Below are 22,749 nucleotides of genomic sequence, written 5' to 3' on the forward strand. Positions count from 1 at the left end.
CCTCAAAGGCTGAAGAAAACTCCCGGCTCTCTCTCAAACTTCCATCTCTGATTCTTGTACCAGTGATACAATTCCATGTCTTTCTCCAAAGTTCTCCAGACCTTTCTCCTGGTGCTCCAACCCCAGCTCCAATTCCCTGCCCTCTCCAGGTCTTGTGAGGGCTCCAGGATTTGAGGTGGGGCCTCACCAGTGTGAGCTTGCTGGAAATTTCTGGAAATTTGCTGGAATTTCAAGGGAAGGGGAGAAGCTGGAGAGCTCCCAGGGGAGCTGTGGCTGGAACCCTTGGTGGGGACGTGGAGCTCGGGAACACCGGGACAGTCGGAAGAAATCCCGGCAAATGCCCAATCGTGGATGCTCCTCAAAGCCTCTCTGGTTTTTGCCGTTTTCCTCCATCCATGGAAACCGTCAGGATTTTTCCGCAGGCTCTCGCTCCCCCTCGTGCCTGCGTGGGGCTCTTGCAGCCTCCGGGCTGGAATTCATCCCGTTCCCTCCTTCTTCCAACAGCCCGGCTCTGATCCCATCCATCTGTCACGGAATCGGGCCCAGCTCTTCGACAAGGATGGCAATCCCTCTATTTTTGAGGGTTTGGGAAGTAATTCCTAATGCTTCAATCCCGTTCAACCTCTGGATACTGGAAATTTTATATTTACTGAGGTTTTGAAATGTTCTTTGCTCTGAAGCTCATCCTTAGGTGATTTATTAATCAAAGTAGCAATAATTCCTAATTATTCTCCCTTTCCCGGAGCCGGGATTGGGAGCAGCTTTTCTGAGCAGATCACTGCTGGTATTTCCTGAATTTTTTAATTCAGGAAATTGTTAAAATTGGTGAAATTGGTTTGAGTCAGGGATATTGGAAATCACCATCCACAGGGAGTTAAAGGTTGGGGAGCATCAGGGAGGTTTTGTTCCGGTGTTCGTGGTAGGGAAGGAGGAAAATCCCGATTTCCTCGTTCTGACCTAAACCTTCATCTCATCTGAAACTTCAAAGGAGCTTAAATACTCATCATCAACATTTTTTAGTCTCGGTTTTAATTTTTTCCCTAAAATAAGGTTGTAGGGCCCAGGTGGGAAGTGGTGGGAGCACACAACTCGTGCTGAAATTCCTGATGTGAGAGATTATCCCAAACTTGAAAGGTTTGCAGTGGAAAATGGAAACAGCTCGGGGTTCAATTTCTTGGGATGTTTTGTTGGATCAAACTTGCCAGGAAGGTCTCAGGGGATCAAGTCCAGCAGGAGCAGGTTGGCCAGGACCAGATTCCATGATGGATTTCTCCAAGGATGGAGCCTCCATGGGGTGTCCCTGTGCCTGAGCAGTGTCACCCTCCCAGGAAAACCAGGAATTCCTTGCATTCCTGTTTGTGCCTGCCCACTCAGGGGTCACCACCGAGGAGATCCTGGCGTTGTCCTCCCCTCCCCTCAGGGGCTGGCACTGTCCAGGTCCTCTTGTGCTGAGATGTCCTCGCTCCAGGCTGAGCATTCCCAGCTTTTCCAAGGGATCTCCCCTCCCTTGGCCACCAGCGTTGTCCTGTCCTGGGCTTGCTCCAGGTCCCTCTCCTGCCCTGGGACACCCAGCACTGGACACAGCCATGGGGCCAGGGGTGGCTTCTGTGAGAAGCTTCCAGAATCTCCACGCTGGACGCACCACTGGCTGGGGCTGGATCCATCAGGGATGGTGGGAGAACCTCTGGGATAAACTGCAGGAGGAAAACAAAACACAGGAGAGCGGACGAGAAGGATGTGAGAGCAGCAGCTCCCCAGCGGTGAGGAGCTGAGATTCCCTGAGATTCCCAGAGATTCCCAGAGATTCCCAACCCGTGGAGAGGCAGCTGAGCCCAGCAGCCCAGGGAGGTCCATGGGTGAGCAGGGATGCCCGAGGGAGGCTGTGATCCCATGGGAAGCTCCGGCTGGAGCAAGGTCCCAGCAGGAACTGTGGATCCGTGGAGAGAAGAGCCCAGGCTGGAGCAGATTCCAGGTGGGATTTGCGACCCCACAGGGACCCCAGGCTGGAGCAGTTCTTGAAGGACTGAGCCCATGGAAAAAGGTGCATTCCTGAAGGACTGAGCCCATGGAAAATGGGATCCATTCCTGAAGGACTGAGCCCATGGAAAAGGGATCCAGGCAGGAGCATTTCCTGAAGGACTGAGCCCATGGAAAATGGGATCCATTCCTGAAGGATTGACCCCATGGAAAATGGGATCCAGGCTGGAGCAGTTCCTGAGGGACTGAGCCCATAGAAAAGGGATCCAGGCTGGAGAAGTTCCTGAGGGACTGAACCCATGGAAAATGGGATCCATTCCTGAAGAACTGAGCCCATGGAAAATGGGATCCAGGCTGGAGCAGTTCCTGAAGGACTGAGCCCATAGAAAAGGGATCCAGGATGGAGCAGTTCCTGAAGAACTGAGCCCATGGAAAATGGGATCCATTCCTGAAGGATTGACTCCATGGAAAATGGGATCCATTCCTGAAGGATTGACTCCATGGAAAATGGGATCCAGGCTGGAGCAGTTCCTGAAGGACTGAGCCCATGGAAAATGGGATCCATTCCTGAAGAACTGAGCCCATGGAAAATGGGATCCAGGCTGGAGCAGTTCCTGAAGGACTGAGCCCATAGAAAAGGGATCCAGGCTGGAGCAGTTCCTGAAGGACTGAGCCCATGGAAAATGGGATCCATTCCTGAGGGACTGAGCCCATGGAAAAGGGATCCAGGCTGGAGCCATTCCTGAAGAACTGCAGCCCATGGGAAGGACGCTGGAGAAGTTCCAGAGAAGGTTTAGGTTGGATATTGGGAAAATTCCTTCCTGGAAAGGTTTGTCCAGCCCTGGCACAGCTGGAATCCCCCACTCCCACAGGAATTTCAAAGCCACGTGGATGTGGCGCTTGGGGACAGGGTCAGTGGTGGCCTTGGCAGTGCTGGGTTGGACTCCATGATCTCCAAAGGCTTTTCCAACCTCAGTGATTCCATGTTTTCCATGGAGGAAGGAATGCCCAGTGTGCAAGGACAGCGAGAGCTCCCTGGGAATATCCGTGCTGTGCAAATCCCGCGCTTCCGCTTTTTCCTGGCACAAATTAAACTTGGTGTTCTTGGAGATGGGAATGGGACGGCCTCAAGGCAGCAGGGACCGGAAACTTCTTCCCATCTGGAAAGGGGAACTGCCAACAGTGGGAAAATACCACCCTAAATATTACAAACTTCCAGAAATTCCCAGCAGAGAACAGGAATTCCGAGGGAGAAGAAGGAGGAATGCTCCCAGCCCCGCCTTCACCAGGGTGCCAATGACAATCCAGAGGGGGCTGGAAAAGCTCACGGAATTTGGAATTTTGAGTGAATTTCAGTTAAGATGAAACCTCAGCCCAAGCCTTCATCCCACAGAGGGGCAGGATTGTGTTTGTATCCCAGCCTGGATGTGGAATTGTGCAGGAGATCCCTTTCCAAATGTTCCTTGCTGTGCTTTCTGCTCAGCAGAGGGAGCTGCAGCCCTTCCAGCCGCTCCATCCCTGGGATTGCGATAAAGCATTCCCCGTGAAACGTGGAGTTCATTCCGGACTGGATCCATCCTTTAAAAGGATTCCCCTTGGAATGTGGCGTTCATTCCGAACCGGATCGAGCTGGAGCTGAGCTTTGGTCAGGATTTGAGGCGTCCCTGCCTTCTTTGGGTTGAGGCTGCAGGAATTTTGATGGTTCCAAGTGAAATCCTCAGTGCTGGAAGCCTCCAGGTCTAAATCCCGGGGACATCGCAGCCGGATTCGTGGAGACGTTGGAATTTTGGGGCCGCCGGGCTGGGACCATCAGCAGGTGATGGATGGACACGTCCTCCACGCCACAGCCGGGTTGTTCCTGACTCAAACACCGAGCAGAGCCGAGGTCGGTGGGAAACCAGGGCTGTAAAAACGCGCTGGATCCGAGCCCTTCCCGGATTTGGGATTTGGAGCAGGAATGAGGAACCCATCGCTGCCTTGAGCGCGAGGCCGGATCCTGAGGGACCTCTCTGCTGGGACATCTCAGGGCTCCGTGAGCTGTGGGGCTGGGCTGGTGCATCCCAGTGCATCCCAGTGCATTCCCAGTGCATCCCAGTGCATCCCAGTGCATCCCAGTGCATTCCCAGTGCATTCCCAGATGTGAGCACGGAGGAATTCGCCGTTGGAGATGTGGGACGGCGGCGCCGGCGCCTTCCAGCTGCCCGAGTGGATGGTGAGTTACTGACCTGCTCCCTTTAACCAGCTGAATTCCTGGTGGGAACTTCAGGACACGGCATTTTAGCTGGAATGAGGCTCGTTAAGGTGGGAAATTAACGAGCATGAATTGCCTCATTAATCACAGCCGAGTGTCGGGGGATGATCCTGACAAATCGCCCCAAATCCGTTGTATTAACAATTTTTATTGTTTTTTTATTATATGAACAGCCAGTTTTTATAGAAATTTGGGACTGGTGGGGAGGAGGAGTGGGAGAATCCACAGTGTGTTCCAAGAGATTTGGAATTTCATCTCAGATCCATCTTTTCAGCTGAATTTTTACCATCAATTTACGTTCTGCTGTCGGAATAAAACCTCTAAAAGTTCCCCTCCAGGGCAACAAACGCTCCTCATTTGAGTGGTTAAAGAGTTCAGAATGGATCCCAAATATTAAAATCCACTTTTCCCTCCTTCTCCAGTGGAAAGAATTCCCGAAGCAACTAAAAATAAAATGACATAGCTCCAAAAATCAGGGCTTGGAAGGCAGAATTCCACGTCTGGGATTGGCTCCGTGTGTCCCCGTGGCCCAAAAATGGACCAATATTTGTTATTTCTTCCTATATTTCTGCTCACATCTCGAATTTCTGGATTTGAAGTTGTCCTTCCTTGAAGTTCTTCTAAAAATACTTGGATCAATGCGATAAAAAAGTTGGAATTCTGGTGCTCCTGCAAAGGAATTTGATTTTATTTACAAGTATTATCCATGCATTGGATTCAGGCATCGTTATTCCCCTTTACATCCAGCTTTATGTTCCCTGCTACCCCTTTCTTAAATTTTATGGATTTTATTGTAAAATTCCAGTTTATTCTGCCTCTCATTATTTTTGTGACACAACTCTTTCAACCTTCTTAATTTTATGGATTTTATTGTAAAATTCCAGTTTATTCTGCCTCTCACTCGTTATTTTTGTGACACAACTCTTTCAGCCTTCTTAATTTTATGGATTTTATTGTAAAATTCCAGTTTATTCTGCCTCTCACTCGTTATTTTTGCGACACAATTCTTTCGGCCTTCGCTAAAATTTCAACATCTTTTTATCAACAATCAGGAATGAATTTTGCATTTTAGGGTTATCAGTGGCAAACTTTGCGTGGTTCACAACTTCATTTATTGTCTCAGGCGTGGATTTTTTTTCTTTGTAAAAACGTGGAATTTTCCTTAAAAACAAAACCTCTCCCTGGGGGTTCTCTTAATTTTTCCCTTACGGATTCTGTGCTCCTGGGATCAAACGACAAAAAACTTTATTTAAACAGATTTTTTTTTTTTTATTATTCTTTCAGCTTTAGTAATTTCCTTTTCCAGTGGGGGTTTTATGATTTCATGGATGGTTTAAAGCTGCTGTGGCATCAAATCCATCTCCAAAGGGCTCCGGGTCATGTCCTGCAGCGACGTTTTTAATCAGGATTTTAACTCGGCTCATTTGCATTTTATGTGGTTCCTCGGGTCAGCGTGGGAGGGAGCAGCCACATTTCAAGAAATAATTAGCCCGAGCTCTAAATTGCTCATTATCTTTAAGGTCATTATTTTAAAGAGTCTTTTAGATCTCAATGTTCTTGCTGAGCCCCTGTTTTTTTACATCCACCTCTTATTATTAACCAAATATTGGAAAATTCTATTTGTAGTGGATAATAATAATAATAATAATAATAATAATAATAATAATAATAATAATAAATAATAATAAAGTAAAATAGAATAAAATAGTAAATAATAATAGTAATAATAATAGTAAAAAATAATAAAACAAAATAGTAAAATATACTACTACTACTAATAATAATAAAGTAAAATAGAATAATAAAATAATGATAATAATGATAATAATGATGATGATAATAATAATAATAATATTAAAAAATAAAAACAACAAAATAAAATAAAATAATAATAATAATAATAATAATAATAATATTATAATAATAATAAAGTAAAATATAATAAAATAGTAAAAATAATAGTAATAATAATAGTAAAAAATAATAAAACAAAATAGTAAAATATACTACTACTTCTAATAATAATAAAATATAATGATAATAATGATAATAATGATGATGATGATGATGATAATAATAATAATAATAATAATAATAATAATAATAATTTAAAAATTGGGAAAGCAGTTTAAAATGGGAAAGCAGTTTAAAATGTGAGTTCTCCCATATTTTGGGACTTTGATGGAATCACAGAACCCCTGAGGTTGGAAAATCCCTCTGAGCCCATGGAGTCCAACCATTCCCAGCACTGCCAAGGCCACCACTGGCCGTGTCCCCAGGTGCCACATCCACACACAGCTTTGAAATCCCTCCAGAGATGGGGACTCCAAACCTCCCTGGGCAGCCTTTTCCAGGGCTGGAGAGCCTTTTCCATGAAGAGATTTTCCCTGAAATCCCACCTGAACCTCCTGGACACCCTCAGCACTCAGGGAAAGGCTCCGTGTGCGGTTGTGGGAGGAGCTGTGCGATCCCGCGGGATGCTGGCTCAGGATGGGGTGCCCTGGCAGGCGGTGACTCCGCAGGGATTTTCCATCTCCAGCTGCTGGGATCCCACGTTTCCAAATTCTGAAACACCCCTGAGCTGTTCATTGCAAGTTGAGGCAATGTGGAAATACCAACTTCCTCTTTTTCCTGCTTTTTGTGGGATTGTGACCGACAGAGCTGGGGTGGCCCAGGGGACCCATCCCACTGCTGAGGGTGAAGATTTCTCTCTTCCTTGTCCTTCTCTTTGTCCCCACTGGAAGTGCCTGGGTTGGGGGTTTGTTGTTTTCTTTTCTTCGAAGGATTTCTCCTCCCTGCTCCCACCAATTCCAAGGGATTCTCTGCCAGTTGCCCCCGGATCCCTGGCAGTGGCCAAGGCCAGGCTGGACATTGGGGTTTGGAGCCACCTGGGACAGCAGGAGGTGTCCCTGCCATGGCAGGGAGGCACTGCAGGGGCTTTGAGGTCCCTTCCAACCATAATTCCACCCCTCCACGATCCAACACGGGGGTGATGCCTTCAAGAATCAATAATTTGAATTCCCAACCCCCTTGGAAAAGCGCTTTAGCCCAGGTGGGTGACTCCTCATTCCCATCCTTCCAAATCCAGCTTTAAGCTGCACATTCCCTGGGAGTTTTCCACACAAGGGTTAAACCTGTTTGCTAATCCTGGAGCCGAGCTCCGTGTGACCTTTGGAGAGGCGGAATCTGGAACACTTTGAGCTCCGGTGAAGTGTTTGGCTCAGCCAGGATCCCACATTGATTTTAGGGACGCAAAGCTCTGGAATGAGCAGGGACAATCCCTCTCTTGGAATGATGATCCTCTCTTGGAATGATGATCCTCTCTTGGAATGATCCAGGCTCGGGAGATGGGTGAGGAGAGGTGAAGCTGAGGGTTGGAGCTCATTCCTGTTACCTCTGTCTCTCTTTTCTTTGCCTCCTTTGGGCTCAATTCTCTGTGGATACAACTTTTCTTTAGTCTCCCAGCCTTCTCTGGGCTGAATTCTCTGTAGATACAGCTTTTCTCTAGTTTTTCAGCCTTCTCTGGGCTGAATTCTTCTGGGATCCTCCCTCGTGGGGAGTTCCACTTATCTCAGTCTTTATCATTCGAAGTAAACTCTCGAGCTCGTTAGAATCTTGTTTCTCGTGTTTATTGCAGGATCCTCACAAAACTTAACAGGTCTCTCCAGGCTGGTTACAAGGTTAATCTTTGCAATCTGGTACATTTCTTTTTTCTGATGGTACAAACAAGGCCTTGTGGCACACTTCATGTCTGATACACAAAATGGCCCCGAGCTACGCAGCTCTTTTATCTTTATACTTATTTTTATCCAATTAACAATAGACACGTCTATTATTTTTCTTAATGACCCAATGACCCATCACCTCTGTGATGCACTGTGACATTTTCTATCCAATCACTCACTATTACCCAAAAACCTCCAGGAGAAGGACATGAAGAAGAAAGAAGAAGGGACAAGGGACAACACCTTAAATCCTCCATCTTGTCTCCTGTTCTCTAAACTATTTTTTTCACCCAGTGATTTAAGAAACTTTCTAATCTACACACCTACTTTTCTTATCTAACTTTATCATTTGTTTTCATGTATCACTATGAAAACATGCTCATGAGTTTCATATTGTATGAAATTCAGTGTTTTCTTGAATCTTAGAACTAAAAATTAAAAACAAGGGCACACAGTCTGTATTTCAGACTCCAACAATTCCCAGCACGGAGAGGGTTCGGAATCACCGATCCCACCGGAGGAGCCGGGCTCGTGCCAACACCGGTGTCCCCATCACCTCTCAGGTGTCACCGGGAGCAGGAGATGAAAGATCCACCTTGGCAGCTCCGGCTCTGCAGGAAAACAACTTTTCCTTCATGAATAGGGATGAGAGGGAAGCAGGACTGGGACATCAGGACAATCATCCTGGTCCCCCCAGCATCACAGCACAAAATCATTTCTCCACCAATCTTCACCCTCCTTTATTTAACAAAGATAAATTAATTTTATCTCCATCATCGATGGATGAGACATTTTTCCACTGGGAAAAGACTTCCCAGGAAGTTTGTCACCAAGCAGTGGCAGTTGTTCAAGGCCACCACCTTGTCCTGCTTCTCCATCCATAAAATGATGGATTTTAACTCACTCTGTGCAGAAATTTAAATTCCCAAGCTCTTTGCTGGTGGATTTGGAAGCTGCAGCGATGCTGGAGAGTTTGTGCTGTTTAATCCCACATAAAACTCTTGTTTTCTCCCTTTGTTCGCTAAAAAAAAATAAAATCTGTGGCCAAGAATCAATTAAAAGACGTTCTCACTAGAAAACAATTTCCTGGGCTTGAGCGTAGTTCTGGTTGTATTTGATTGTCCCAGATTCACACGGAAATTACAGAAGATTCCTGAGCTCTGGGGTGAAGATGAAGCAAAATCTTTTAATTTTAGCATTTTTATAGAATATTAATTCTTAATTTTAGTGTGTCGGACCCGACCTTCGCTGAGGATAAAAAAAGGCTTTTTTTCCCCAGGAAGAGCCTTTGGATTTAAGTAACTTGGTGTGAAAACTTGCTGGAAAAGGAGTTTGTGCTTCGGTGTTACCATAAAATGAGTTTTTTACCCCCTTTAAAGGCTCTGAGTTGATTTACACTGAGCTGAAGTCGTGTCTCCCTTAGGATTTTCCAGGAAAAGGTTCATGGATAATGTTTAAAATGAAAAATTTACCTGGAAAACACCACTTGGGCTGTAGTGTCAAGTGATGAAAACAATGCTGATCCCAGATTCCTGTTCCCTGAGATATTTCCACATTGGGAATAATTCATATTTCCATTTTTCACATCTTTCAGTCATTGTACAACTCAGGAATTCTGGGGGGTTTTCCTTCCTTTTTTCCCCCCCATCCGTTCCAGGATTTGCTTTCATATAGCTCAGGAATTTTTACTCTTTTAATGGATTCCTTGGAGACAAAAAATGCCATGGAAGGAACATTTTGGAGGAGCCCTTGGAAGGAATTTTCCCTGGCAACATTTTCCATTCTCGGGACAACTGTTGAGGAGCAGGATCAGATCAAATCCGGTGTAAATCCGATGTAAATCCGATGTAAATCCGGTGTACAGAAGGAATCAGGGCTGGGGGAGCTTTTTATTCCATATTCAGTCAGAAACAGAGCTGAGGACAATCGGTGGTGCCCTGCTGCTTCCCAAATCCCTTTTCCTTGGAATCACAGAATGGAATCACAGGATGGGGATGGGTTGGAGACCTCAAAGGCCACAGAAACCCCTGCCAGTGCCTCACCACCCTCGTTTTTCCCTTTTTTTCTTCCTTGGATCATCTCTTTCCCACCTAAAAAGCTGTGGAATGAGATTGTCCCATGCAGGACAATCATTTCAATTCTCGTTTAGCGGCTGCTGTTGTTATCCAAGGAGTTTTATCCCTGATAATTTGTATTATCAGAGATAATTCCCATAAAATCCCCTGAGAAGCTGTGGCTGCTCCATCCCTGCAAGTGTCCAAGGTTGGAGCAAGCTGGGATAGGGGAAGGTGTGAGGTGGAACTGGATGGGATTTGAGGCCCTTCCCAACCCAAACCATTCCGTGATTCCGTAATTCCCAAAGGATTGGAACAACACAGGGATGAAGGTTGGAGTCCTGCACCCTTCCAAGGACAAACTCTGCCCTGGGCGCCGTGGGGGACTCAGTGAGGAGCGGGATAATTAAAATAATAATAATTAAAAACCACTTTGCCATCCAACAAACACCCCCCGTTGTTTTAGTTGCTCATTAGTTAATTTCCTTCTAACGAGGCTCCGTTAACGCAATCATCTGACATTGGAGGGGGGGAAGAGAGAGAGCGGAGAAGGGGAGGACCCGAGTTAAAGGAGCTTAATTAGCGAGTTAATTATAGCGAGCAGGGAAATGTTCTGGTTACATAAATAAGGCATTGTTATGCACACACCGGCCAGGCCACGTTCAAAACTGCCGCGGAGCTCCGGAGGTCAGGGAACGCTGTAATTCCACACAAAACACAGGCAGGAATTGTTTGTCGGGACGCCTCATTAAGTCCTGGGGTCTGCCAAAAAAACAACCCCCCCAAAAAAAAAAAAATTTAAAAAAAAAAAAAAAAATAAGAGTCTGGAAATCCAACTGGTTCCCTTCGCCTCCCGCCCCAGCCGCCTCCGCCTGCGGTGAAACCGGAGCGGGCAGGATCAGCGGGATCGGGATGGGGCTGGCGGGTATAAATTGGGCATTCCCTGCTCCGGAGGCAGCCGCGCCCGGGGGCAGCCGGCGAGGCCGCCATGCCCAACAAGAAGAAATACAACATCAACGGGGAGTCGGGGATGAAAGCCCAGGTGAGGGCACTCTTTGGGACCGTAATAATGGTTTTTTTCTACTCAAAAATGCGTTTGTTTCTCTCGCCTCTCTCTTCTTCCTCCTTTTCTTGCTGTTTCCACCCGATCTCTCATTCCTGGAGCCGCCTGGTTGGAGAAAATGCCGATCTCCTGAGAGATTCTCCTCATTTTCTCTCGGGGGTGATGAAGTGGTGAGGCAAACTTGTTGCTCTGGGGTTGTTCTTCTGTCTGGAGGAGTTGGTGGGGTCGGCGCGGGGAAGTTTTCCAGGAAATCCTTGGATCAGGGGATCTTTTTTTGCACGGAGAAGTAGCTCAAGGTGGCTCTTTGTGATGGAAACCCCAGGTCGGAGCGAGCGGTGGCTCATTTGGAATGTAAAGGTGAAACCTCACCTGCATCCAGCACTCGTTAACCCCTTGTGCACCTGCAGGTGAGGTGAGGTTTTCCAGCTGGAATCATTTGTTCCTGCTGGAAGTTGAGCACAGCAGCTTGGGCTCCTAAATCCAAGGAAGTGCAGCTTTCCAAGGCTCCACAGCTTCTCCTTGGAGCTGTTGCCTTCAGAGATGTTTTGATGGGCGCTGACCAAGCTCAGCCTGGCGCCAAATCTCTCTTTTCATCCTCACCTGGAACATTCCCATCTTCCCAGCCCGTCTGGGACGCGGCTGTTGTGGGTTTGGCAGGGATTGGAACAACCTGGGATAGAGGAAGGTGTCCCATGGAAGGGGGTGGACCTGGATGATCCTAAAGGTCCCTTCCAGCCCAAACGCTTTTGGGACTCTGTGAAATTCCCTTTTTGCCCACTCTGTTTATTCCCTAAAGGATTAAAGCCAAAGGACATCAGTCGACGCAACCCAAAAGCAGATCCGAGCTTTGACCTGTCCCCTTCCCGGATTTCCTGGTGCTTCCTTCCACTCCTGGCTCTGTCAGCTGAAGCTGAACCCAGCTTGTGGCAGTGTTTAAGGGGTTTAAACCTTTTTTAAAGGGTTTAAAGGGTTTATTTTAAAGTCTGGTTCTAATTCTGCCTGGTTCGGTCCAGGACTTCTTTTGCTTCATCATTTACTTGGTTTTGGTTGTGTGAGGGCTCAGAGAACTCTGACGTACCGAGATCATTGCGTTGTACGAAAAGTTGTGTTCGATGTCCTTGGAGAGGTGATGTGAGAAAGGAAAATGTGAATTTAACCCAAATTATTCCCCCTTTGTTAGAATCCCTGCGTGTCTCCAGCACCGCTTCACGCCAATAACCTCCTCCTTTGATGGAGCTGCTCAGCTGTGGAGGGATTTGTTCTAAATTAATGGAGGAAAAAGGACAAAAAAGGGAAGTTATTTCAGGCCAGGATTCCTCAGAGGAGAAATATAAACCCTGGTGTGTGTGCAAAGCCCCCGTCCCGCCAGGATTGGGGCGTTAATCCCGGCACAGCCCTGGCTGTAACTTGAGTTTGCTGTGGATTTTCCCTTCCCGTGGGTGTTCCTGATCCGGTGTCGTCGTGTTGCGTACTCCTAAAAACCTGTGTTCCCCAGGCATCTCTGCTCCCAAAATTCAACAGCCTGGAGCAGCATCTCTAATCTTTGCTGGAAGGGCTGAAATTAAACAAAAAGGGCAATTTACCATTTCCTGTTCCCATTAAATAACAGGATTTGTGCTCCAGGCTGTGACTGAATCGGTGCCGGTGTCTGCTCGAGGCTGTGGGTTCTTGGGATTGATCTGCTGGGTTTTTTACAGAAAATCCCTGATTTCTTTCCACAGATCCAGTTTGCTGACCAAAAGCAGGAGTTCAACAAGCGCCCGAGCAAGATCGGCCGCCGCTCGCTGTCCCGCTCCATTTCGCAGTCCTCAACAGACAGCTACAGCTCAGGTGTGTCCAGGGATCTGCCACATCTGCTCTGGGCTCAGAGGGAAGGCATGGAAATAGGGTTTTGCTTTTTTCCTTGTTGTCTTGTGTAGCTGGATGGAAAATTAAACAATTCTGGTGCTCTCTCCTTATAACCCTGGTGTGCAGCTGCTGCTGCCTTCCCTTCAATTCCCTCCCCATCTTATTCCTCCTGGGCTCAGGAAAACCATTTTCCATGTTTTATTCCTGTTTGAGCATCGTCTTCCCTCCTGTTCCTGAGAAAATCCACAGGGATCCCACTTTAGGTTTGTTGCCCGTGAGCTTGGAGTCTTTGTGGACCTTTGAAGGGCTCTTGGAAGGGGTTTCTCCTGCTGGAATCTCGCTGGATGGATTTTTGGGATACTTGGCAGCTCACAGTGTATTTGGGGAGAATCTGGATGGTTTCAGGGACTTTAGAGCTCATCTCATTCCAACCCCCTGCCGTGGTCAAGGACACCTTCCATCAGTCCAGGTTGCTCCAAGCCTCATCCAGCCTGGCCTGAGAGCTCTGATTGAGCTTTGGCAAGTTTGGAAAACCTCAGGAAACTCCGGTTCCAGCTGCTCCTGATGGTTCATGGCTGGTGGCCAGAAGTCCTCCTAAGTGGGGACCCTCCTTGGTGTGTCCTCACTCATTCCCACAGTGCAGAAGACGAGCTGGGACAGGACCGGGCTGTGAGGAACTCTTGGCATTCCTCAGCAGGTTTGGAAGAGCAGAGGTGGAAAAGCCGTGGTTATCTTGTCACCCAGCTCCTGGCTAAGGAGTCACTAAGCTGCTGGAGCTGCTGGAGCTTCTGATCTCATCCTGGACACCAGACCCCCATGGTTCCATCCTGGTTTTTGTGGGAAAGCCGACTGATCCTCGTCTCCTTTCCCACCTCGCAGCTTGCTGCTTCCTTCGTGCTGCTTTGCAGGCAGACCTCCAAAGTCTCTTCCAGAGGCTGGGGTCAACCTGGGTGACCCATCCTGCTGGCACTGAAAGCATTCCCATGGGAAAAGGAGAAATTCAGGAATGCTCATGCCATGTTCTCTGCAGAGGGACATCAGCCCAGGCTCTGTTTGGAATCCACAACCCCATCCAATCCCTGAGCACCTGGGAATATTTTGGGACTATTTTTGCAGGCTCTGGGTTTCCTTAGCCTGGCTGATGTCACTGTGTTCATTCCCGAGTCACAGCTGGAAGGATTTGGAGCAACTTTGGGGAATTCTCCTCATCTCCTTGCAATTAACATCAGAATTGAAGTTAATTATCTCGTGGAAATGTTCTATTTCCTGCTAATGAAAGGAGCAAGACATATTCCTGATGGAGACTTCAGTTCTGGCAGCACCTGGATGGAGGATGGATGGATGGATGGATGATGGATGGATGATGGATGGATGGATGATGGATGGATGATGCATGGATGGATGATGGATGGATGGATGGATGATGGATGGCTGGATGGATGGATGGATGGATGGATGGATGGATGATGGATGGATGGATGGATGGATGATGGATGGATGGATGATGGATGGATGGATGATGGATGGATGGATGGATGGATGGATGGATGATGGATGGATGGATGGATGGATGGATGGATGATGGATGGATGGATGGATGGATGGATGGATGATGGATGATGGATGGATGGATGGATGGATGGATGATGGATGGATGGATGGAGGATGGATGGATGGATGATGGATGATGGATGATGGATGGATGGATGGATGATGGATGGATGGATGATGGATGGATGGATGGATGATGGATGGATGGATGATGGATGGATGATGGATGGATGATGGATGGATGGATGGATGGATGGATGGATGGATGGATGGATGGATGGATGGATGATGGATGGATGGATGGATGATGGATGGATGATGGATGGATGGATGGATGGATGATGGATGGATGATGGATGATGGATGGATGATGGATGGATGGATGATGGATGGATGGATGGATGATGGATGGATGATGGATGGATGGATGGATGATGGATGGATGGATGGTTGGATGGATGATGGATGGATGGATGGATGGATGATGGATGATGGATGGATGGATGGATGATGGATGATGGATGGATGATGGATGGATGATGGATGGATGGATGATGGATGATGGATGGATGGATGGATGATGGATGGATGGATGATGGATGATGGATGATGGATGGATGGATGGATGATGGATGGATGGATGATGGATGATGGATGGATGATGGATGGATGGATGGATGATGGATGGATGGATGATGGATGGATGATGGATGATGGATGGATGATGGATGGATGGATGGATGGATGGATGGATGGATGGATGGATGATGGATGGATGATGGATGGATGGATGATGGATGGATGGATGGATGGATGGATGGATGATGGATGGATGGATGATGGATGGATGGATGGATGGATGGATGGATGATGGATGGATGATGGATGGATGGATGGATGATGGATGGATGATGGATGGATGATGGATGGATGGATGGATGGATGGATGGATGGATGGATGATGGATGGATGGATGATGGATGGATGGATGGATGGATGGATGATGGATGGATGGATGATGGATGGATGGATGATGGATGGATGGATGATGGATGGATGATGGATGGATGGATGGATGGATGGATGGATGGATGGATGGATGGATGGATGGAGGGATAAGGGATAGATAAGGGATGGATTAGGGATGGATAAGGGATAGATAAGGGATGGATGGATGGATGGATGGATAAGGGATGGATAAGCGATAGAGGGATTTTTTTAGGTCAGCCCAGCCTGGATAACCCAAGTGCTCAGTGTTGTTTCCCACCATGGCCACGTTCTGGGAGTGGAATTAGGACAGGAATATCTGGAATTCAAAGTGTCTGACTTCATCCTGCTGCTGTTTTGTGTTTTTTGGAAGGTTTTACAGGAAATAAACCCGTTTTGTCCTTATTTGGGGCCTTTTTTGCCCTTAGTGATGCCAGTTTAGGCAGCTCAAATCTCAGCAAAGCCAGACTTGGCTGAGTTTAGGCCCTGACCCGGGCTTTGCTGGGGCAGGACATGGGTGGAGGTCTCATGAGACCTGCTCCTGCTGCTTTCGTGTCATTCTCTTGGAAACCATGGAATTGTGGAATATCCTGAGCTGGAAAAGACCCACGTGGATCATGGAACCCAATAATCTGCAAGTGATACACTGATAACAGAAATTATGGAATTCTGGAATGGTTTGGGTGGGAAGGGACCTCAAAGCCCACCCAGTGCCACCCCTGCTGTGGGCAAATATTCCAATTTATGTTTCAATTTTCCATGGCTCACAGAATTCCAAGCTCAGGGAGGAAAGTTCTCATTAATCAAATTCAGAGAAAATTTTTAGGAAACTGTCCCATCCATTAATGACAGGAGTCCTTTCATTTCATTCTGTTCTTTTCATTTTGCAGAAATGAAAAAAGAAAAATTGACCTTTAGAGATTTAGTTTGCTGTTATATTAATTAACAGCATTCGTTTAATTATCATAATTATATAAACACTTCTAGATTTTAGATTTATTTAATAATAAAAAACCTCCTGCCTAAGAAAATCAGGCGACTCCAGGCAGGTTTTTTTTGTTGTTGTTCAAAAAAATTACTTTTAACTCCCAGAACCAAAACTCCCTGGTTTTAAAGCAACCTCTACACAGATTAACTCTCTTCAAGGAGCTAATCCTCCTCCTCCAAGTAATTAATCCTTCCTCCTGGAGCCCTTGATATAGAGTTTGGTTTTATATAAGGTGCCCCATGTGGTTAATCCGAGCTCCTGGTCCCTCAGGATCTGCTGCGGGATTGGGAATGGAGCGGGAGCCCCGCTGCCCTCAGGGGGTTCTGGCAGGGTGGGACTCGCCCTTCACCCACTGCCGAGGATGGGGAGAAATCCCAGCAGTGCCTAATTCCCTCCTAATTCCCTCCTAATTCCCTGGGATCGGGAACCGGGCGGCTCTGGGGAATCTTTCCTTGGAATCTTGAAACGTTTCCCGCGAGCCAGGAGGGAAAGTGTGGAGCTCTTTGGGTCCTGCAGGAAACACAACCCCATGGCCAGTTTAGCTCCTTTTTTGGGGTTTTTTGGGGGTGGAAATGTCGCTGGAGCCGATCGGGGTAGAAGATTGTTTGATTTACTTGGAATAAATGAAGGGGATGTTGGAATCTGTCCCCACTGGAGGCCGGGATGCCGCTGGAATGCCGCGGCTCTCCGGGAGTGTGGCCCTCCCACCCTTCCTGCTGCCCCATTCCCCTGGCAGAGATTTGGGCTGGAAACCGGGAATCGTGACCATTGGCTGGAACCCGTGGGTTCCAGAGGCCGGTGGGGATGTGGAAGGAGTATCCATAACCATCATTCCCAGCGATCCAAAATATCAGCCAGCTCCACCAGGGCTGTCGTGGATGGAGCTGTTCCACCACGGAATTCCTCTGGGATGGAACAAGTAATTGTTCATGGGCTGGAGAGGAAGGACTTGGATCTGAACAATTCCATGAGGAATGTGGGATTAGTCCTGGAAGAGTCACCTGGAGAGGAAGGACTTGGAGCAGAACAATTCCATGATGAATATGGGAATGGCCATTTGGGTCCTGGAAGGGTCACCTGGCAAGACTTGGAGCAGAACAATTCCATGAGGAGTGAGTTAAGGGCCACTTGGGTCCTGGAAGGGTCACCTGGAGAGGAAGGACTTGGATCAGAACAATTCCATGAGGAATGTGGGAATGGTCCTGGAAGAGTCACGTGGAGAGGAAAAACTTGGAGCAGAACAATTCCATGAGGAATGAGGGAATGGCCATTTGGGTCCTGGAACGGTCACCTGGAAAGACTTGGAGCAGAACAATTCCATGAGGAATGAGGGAATGGCCATTTGGGTCCTGGAACGGTCACCTGGAAAGACTTGGAGCAGAACAATTCCATGAGGAATGAGGGAATGATCCTGGAAGGGTCACTTGGAGAGGAAGGACTTGGAGCAGAACAATTCCATGAGGAATGTTGGGATGGCCATGTGGGTCCTGGAAGGGTCACCTGGAGAAGAAGGATTTGGAGCAGAACAATTCCATGAGGAATATGGGAATGGCCATTTGGGTCCTGGAAGGGTCACCTGGAAAGACTTGGAGCAGAACAATTCCACGAGGAATGAGGAAATGATCCTGGAAAGGTCACTTGGAGAGGAAGGACTTGGAGCAGAACAATTCCATGAGGAATTAGGAAATGGTCCTGGAAGGGTCACCTGGAGAGGAAGGACTTGGAGCAGAACAATTCCATGATGAATATGGGAATGGCCATTTGGGTCCTGGAAGGGTCACCTGGAAAGGAAGGACTTGGAGCAGAGCAATTCCATGAGGAGTGAGGGAATGGTCCTGGAAGGGTCACCTGGAGAGGAAGGACTTGGAGCAGAACAATTCCATGAGGAATGTGGGAATGGCCATTTGGGTCCTGGAAGGGTCACCTGGAGAGGAAGGACTTGGATCAGAACAATTCCATGAGGAATGTGGGAATGGTCCTGGAAGAGTCACGTGGAGAGGAAAAACTTGGAGCAGAACAATTCCATGAGGAATGAGGGAATGGCCATTTGGGTCCTGGAAGGGTCACCTGGAGAGGAAGGACTTGGATCAGAACAATTCCATGAGGAATGTGGGAATGGCCACTTGGGTCCTGGAAGGGTCACCTGGAAAGGAAGGACTTGGAGCAGAACTATTCCATGAGGAATGAGGGAATGGCCATTTGGGTCCTGGAAGGGTCACCTGGCAAGACTTGGAGCAGAACAATTCCATGAGGAGTGAGTTAAGGGCCACTTGGGTCCTGGAAGGGTCACCTGGAGAGGAAGGACTTGGAGCAGAACAATTCCATGATGAATATGGGAATGGCCATTTGGGTCCTGGAAGGGTCACCTGGAAAGGAAGGACTTGGAGCAGAACAATTCCATGAGGAATGAGGGAATGATCCTGGAAGGGTCACTTGGAGAAGAAGGACTTGGATTTGAACAATTCCATGAGGAATGTGGGAATGGCCATTTGGGTCCTGGAAGAGTCACCTGGAGAGGAAGGACTTGGAGCAGAACAATTCCATGATGAATATGGGAATGGCCATTTGGGTCCTGGAAGGGTCACCTGGCAAGACTTGGAGCAGAACAATTCCATGAGGAGTGAGTTAAGGGCCACTTGGGTCCTGGAAGGGTCACCTGGAAAGGAAGGACTTGGAGCAGAACAATTCCATGAGGAATGTGGGAATGGTCCTGGAAGGGTCACTTGGAGAGGAAGGACTTGGAGCAGAACAATTCCATGATAAATATGGGAATGGCCATTTGGGTCCTGGAAGGGTCACATGGAAAGGAAGGACTTGGAGCAGAACAATTCCATGAGGAGTGAGGGAATGGTCCTGGAAGGGTCACCTGGAGAGGAAGGACCTGGATCAGAACAATTCCATGAGGAATTAGGAAATGGTCCTGGAAGGGTCACCTGGAGAGGAAGGACTTGGATCAGAACAATTCCATGAGGAATTAGGAAATGGTCCTGGAAGGGTCACCTGGAGAGGAAGGACTTGGAGCAGAACAATTCCATGATGAATGTGGGAATGGCCATTTGGGTCCTGGAAGGGTCACCTGGAAAGACTTGGAGCAGAACAATTCCATGAGGAATGAGGGAATGGTCCTGGAAGGGTCACCTGGAGAAGAAGGACTTGGAGCAGAACAATTCCATGAGGAATGTGGGAATAGTCCTGGAAGGGTCACCTGGAGAGGAAAAATTTGGAGCAGAAAAATTCCATGATGAATATGGGAATGGCCATTTGGGTCCTGGAAGGGTCACCTGGAGAAGAAGGACTTGGAGCAGAACAATTCCATGAGGAATGAGGGAATGATCCTGGAAGGGTCACTTGGAGAAGAAGGACTTGGAGCAGAACAATTCCATGAGGAATGTTGGGATGGCCATTTGGGTCCTGGAAGGGTCACCTGGAGAAGAAGGACTTGGATCAGAACAATTCCATGAGGAATATGAGAATGGCCATTTGGGTCCTGGAAGGGTCACCTGGCAAGACTTGGAGCAGAACAATTCCATGAGGAGTGAGTTAAGGGCCACTTGGGTCCTGGAAGGGTCACCTGGAGAGGAAGGACTTGGAGCAGAACAATTGCATGAGGAATATGGGAATGGCCATTTGGGTCCTGAAAGGGTCACCTGGAAAGACTTGGAGCAGAACAATTCCATGAGGAATGTGGGAATGATCCTGGAAGAGTCACCTAGAGAGGAAGGACTTGGAGCAGAACAATTCCATGAGGAATATGGGAATGGCCATTTGGGTCCTGGAAGGGTCACCTGGAGAGGAAGGACCTGGAGCAGAACAATTCCATGAGGAATGAGGGAATGATCCTGGAAGGGTCACTTGGAGAGGAAGGACTTGGATCAGAACAATTCCATGAGGAATGTTGGGATGGCCATTTGGGTCCTGGAAGGGTGACCTGGAGAAGAAGGACTTGGAGCAGAACAATTCCATGAGGAATATGGGAATGGCCACTTGGGTCCTGGAAGGGTCACCTGGAAAGACTTGGATTTGAACAATTCCATGAGGAATGTGGGAATGGCCACTTGGGTCCTGGAAGGTCTTGGGTCAGAACAATTCCATGAGGAATGAGGGAATGGCCACTTGGGTCCTGGAAGGAAAAGAAGAGCTGGGATTTGGAGCTCCTTGCGTTGCTCTGGCTGCTGCTGCCTGTCCTGAAGGATGGAAGAGGTTTGGTTTCCCACAGCAAGGGCACATTCCAGAGGAAAACGTGGATCAGCTGATCCAAGGTGTTGGTTAATCCATCACAGCTCAGATCAGAAATTGATGTGATTTTATTTATTTAAGTACACGGGATTTTCAGAATCACAATGAACAGGAAAGGGGATTTCTAACTCCACAAGGGGCTCTTCAATGTGTTCTATTTCCACGGTCTAATTCCATAATCAAAAGTTTGGAGGACACTGATAAGGAAAGAAGATAATTATTGACAGCTCCTGGAATTAATTCAGCACATCTACACCCTCTCTTAAGGGAACCTTAATCCAGTCCCATGGGGCTCAGGGCAGGATCCGGTGATCCCCGGCCTTCCAAACAATTCCCGAAATCCCCCAAGGATGGAGAACCAGCAGCTCCCCGGCCAATCCACGCCAGGCTTGTGTTATCCTCCCGATGGAGAAGCTCCTTCCAACCATCCCACCTGAGCCTCCCAAGCTCCAACCTCCCGTCACTACGGAGGAAGACCAAAATGGAGCAAATCCAAGGATCAGGAATCCCACAAAAACGGGATCATCATCAACTCACACCCTTCCCGAGACTGTTGGGGATGAAATAGGGTCTGAAATGGGTTTGGAAGTGCTCTAAACCTCAACAGGCATTTTGTGGGATGTCTTGGAGATGTGGGGGACTGAATTTTGGGAAGAGAGGCAGGAGAACTTTGGGGAAGAGAGGTTGGAGAACTTTTGGGAAAAAGAGGTGGGAGATCTTTTGGGAAGAGAGACAGAAGAACTTTTGGGAAGAAAGACAGAAGAACTTTTGGGAAGAGAGACAGAAGAACTTTTGGGAAGAGAGGTTGGAGAACTTTTGGGAAGAGAGACAGAAGAACTTTTGGGAAGGGAGACAGAAGAACTTTTGGGAAGAGAGACAGAAGAACTTTTGGGAAGAGAGGTCGATGAGAACTTTTGGGAAGGGAGGTGGGAGAAGGCCATGGAGATGACCCGTGTGGGAACCGGGCAGTGCTCAATCCCATCACCTCTGCTGTGGTGTAGAAGTAGAGGTTGATGAGAACTAAAAATTCATCCCAGGTAAATCCAGCTGGGGAATTCATCCTTGTGAGGAGGAGAAATCCCAGCTGGAAACTGAAGGAGTTGGGCTGGAAAACCATCCATGGGCACCCTCTGTGGGCCATCCACACCTTTCCCTGTGGGTGATGGGGATTTTGGGGATGTTTTATCCCGTTCCTGACCTCCTCTGCTCCCTGCAGCTGCCTCCTACACGGACAGCTCCGACGATGAGACCTCCCCGCGGGACAAGCAGCAGAAGAACTCCAAGGGCAGCAGCGATTTCTGCGTGAAGAACATCAAACAGGCCGAGTTCGGGCGCCGCGAGATCGAGATCGCCGAGCAGGGTAAGAGGGGCTCCTTCCTCCTGCTCCTCTGGGGCTCTTCCTTCTCCCAAATCCCCTCCTGGGGAGCCTCAGGGTGCTGTGGGCTTCCTCACCCCGTTCCTGTCGGGATGGGAAAGCTTCTGTGGGATTTTGGGTGGTGGGAAAGCTTCCGTGGGGTTTTGGGTGGTGGGAAAGTTTCTGTGGGATTTTGGGCAAATTTCTGTGGGATTTTGGGCACGTTTCTGTGGGATTTTGGGTGGTGGGAAAGCTTCTGTGGGATTTTGGGCAAATTTCTGTGGGATTTTGGGTGGTGGAAAAGCTTCTGTGGGATTTTGGGTGGTGGGAAGCTTCTGTGGGATTTTGAGTGGTGGGAAAGCTTCTGTGGGATTTTGGGCAAATTTCTGTGGGATTTTGGGCAAGTTTCTGTGGGGTTTTGGGCAGTGGGAAAGCTTCCATGGGATTTTGGGTGGTGGAAAAGCTTCTGTGGGATTTTGGGCAGTGGGAAAGCTTCTGTGGGATTTTGGGTGGTGGAAAAGCTTCTGTGGGATTTTGGGTGGTGGGAAAGTTTCTGTGGGGTTTTGGGTGGTGGGAAAGTTTCTGTGGGATTTTGGGTGGTAGAAAATGTCTGTGGGATTTTGGGCAAGTTTCTGTGGGATTTGGGTGGTGGGAAAGTTTCTGTGGGATTTTGGGTGGTAGAAAATGTCTGTGGGATTTTGGGCAAGTTTCTGTG

General features: G+C 48.0%; 1 protein-coding gene across 2 annotated transcripts in view; it reads left to right on the forward strand.

Moving 5' to 3' along the window:
* The window catches only part of AHCYL2 (adenosylhomocysteinase like 2), an 84,391-nt gene that overhangs the window by 36,316 nt on the left and 25,326 nt on the right, over window positions 1–22,749 (forward strand). The window contains exons 1-3 of one of the 2 annotated variants that reach the window (XM_058864714.1): window positions 10,895–11,049; window positions 12,792–12,900; window positions 21,897–22,040. In XM_058864714.1, coding sequence (XP_058720697.1) covers window positions 10,996–11,049; window positions 12,792–12,900; window positions 21,897–22,040 — 307 coding nt within the window. In that variant the 5' untranslated portion in view covers window positions 10,895–10,995. Of the gene's footprint in view, window positions 1–10,894; window positions 11,050–12,791; window positions 12,901–21,896; window positions 22,041–22,749 lie in introns of those variants that run through there. The other variant, XM_058864713.1, reaches the window with a different exon arrangement.

This window comes from Poecile atricapillus, chromosome Z (assembly GCF_030490865.1).
Source record: "Poecile atricapillus isolate bPoeAtr1 chromosome Z, bPoeAtr1.hap1, whole genome shotgun sequence".
Classification (NCBI taxonomy): Eukaryota; Metazoa; Chordata; class Aves; order Passeriformes; family Paridae; genus Poecile; species Poecile atricapillus.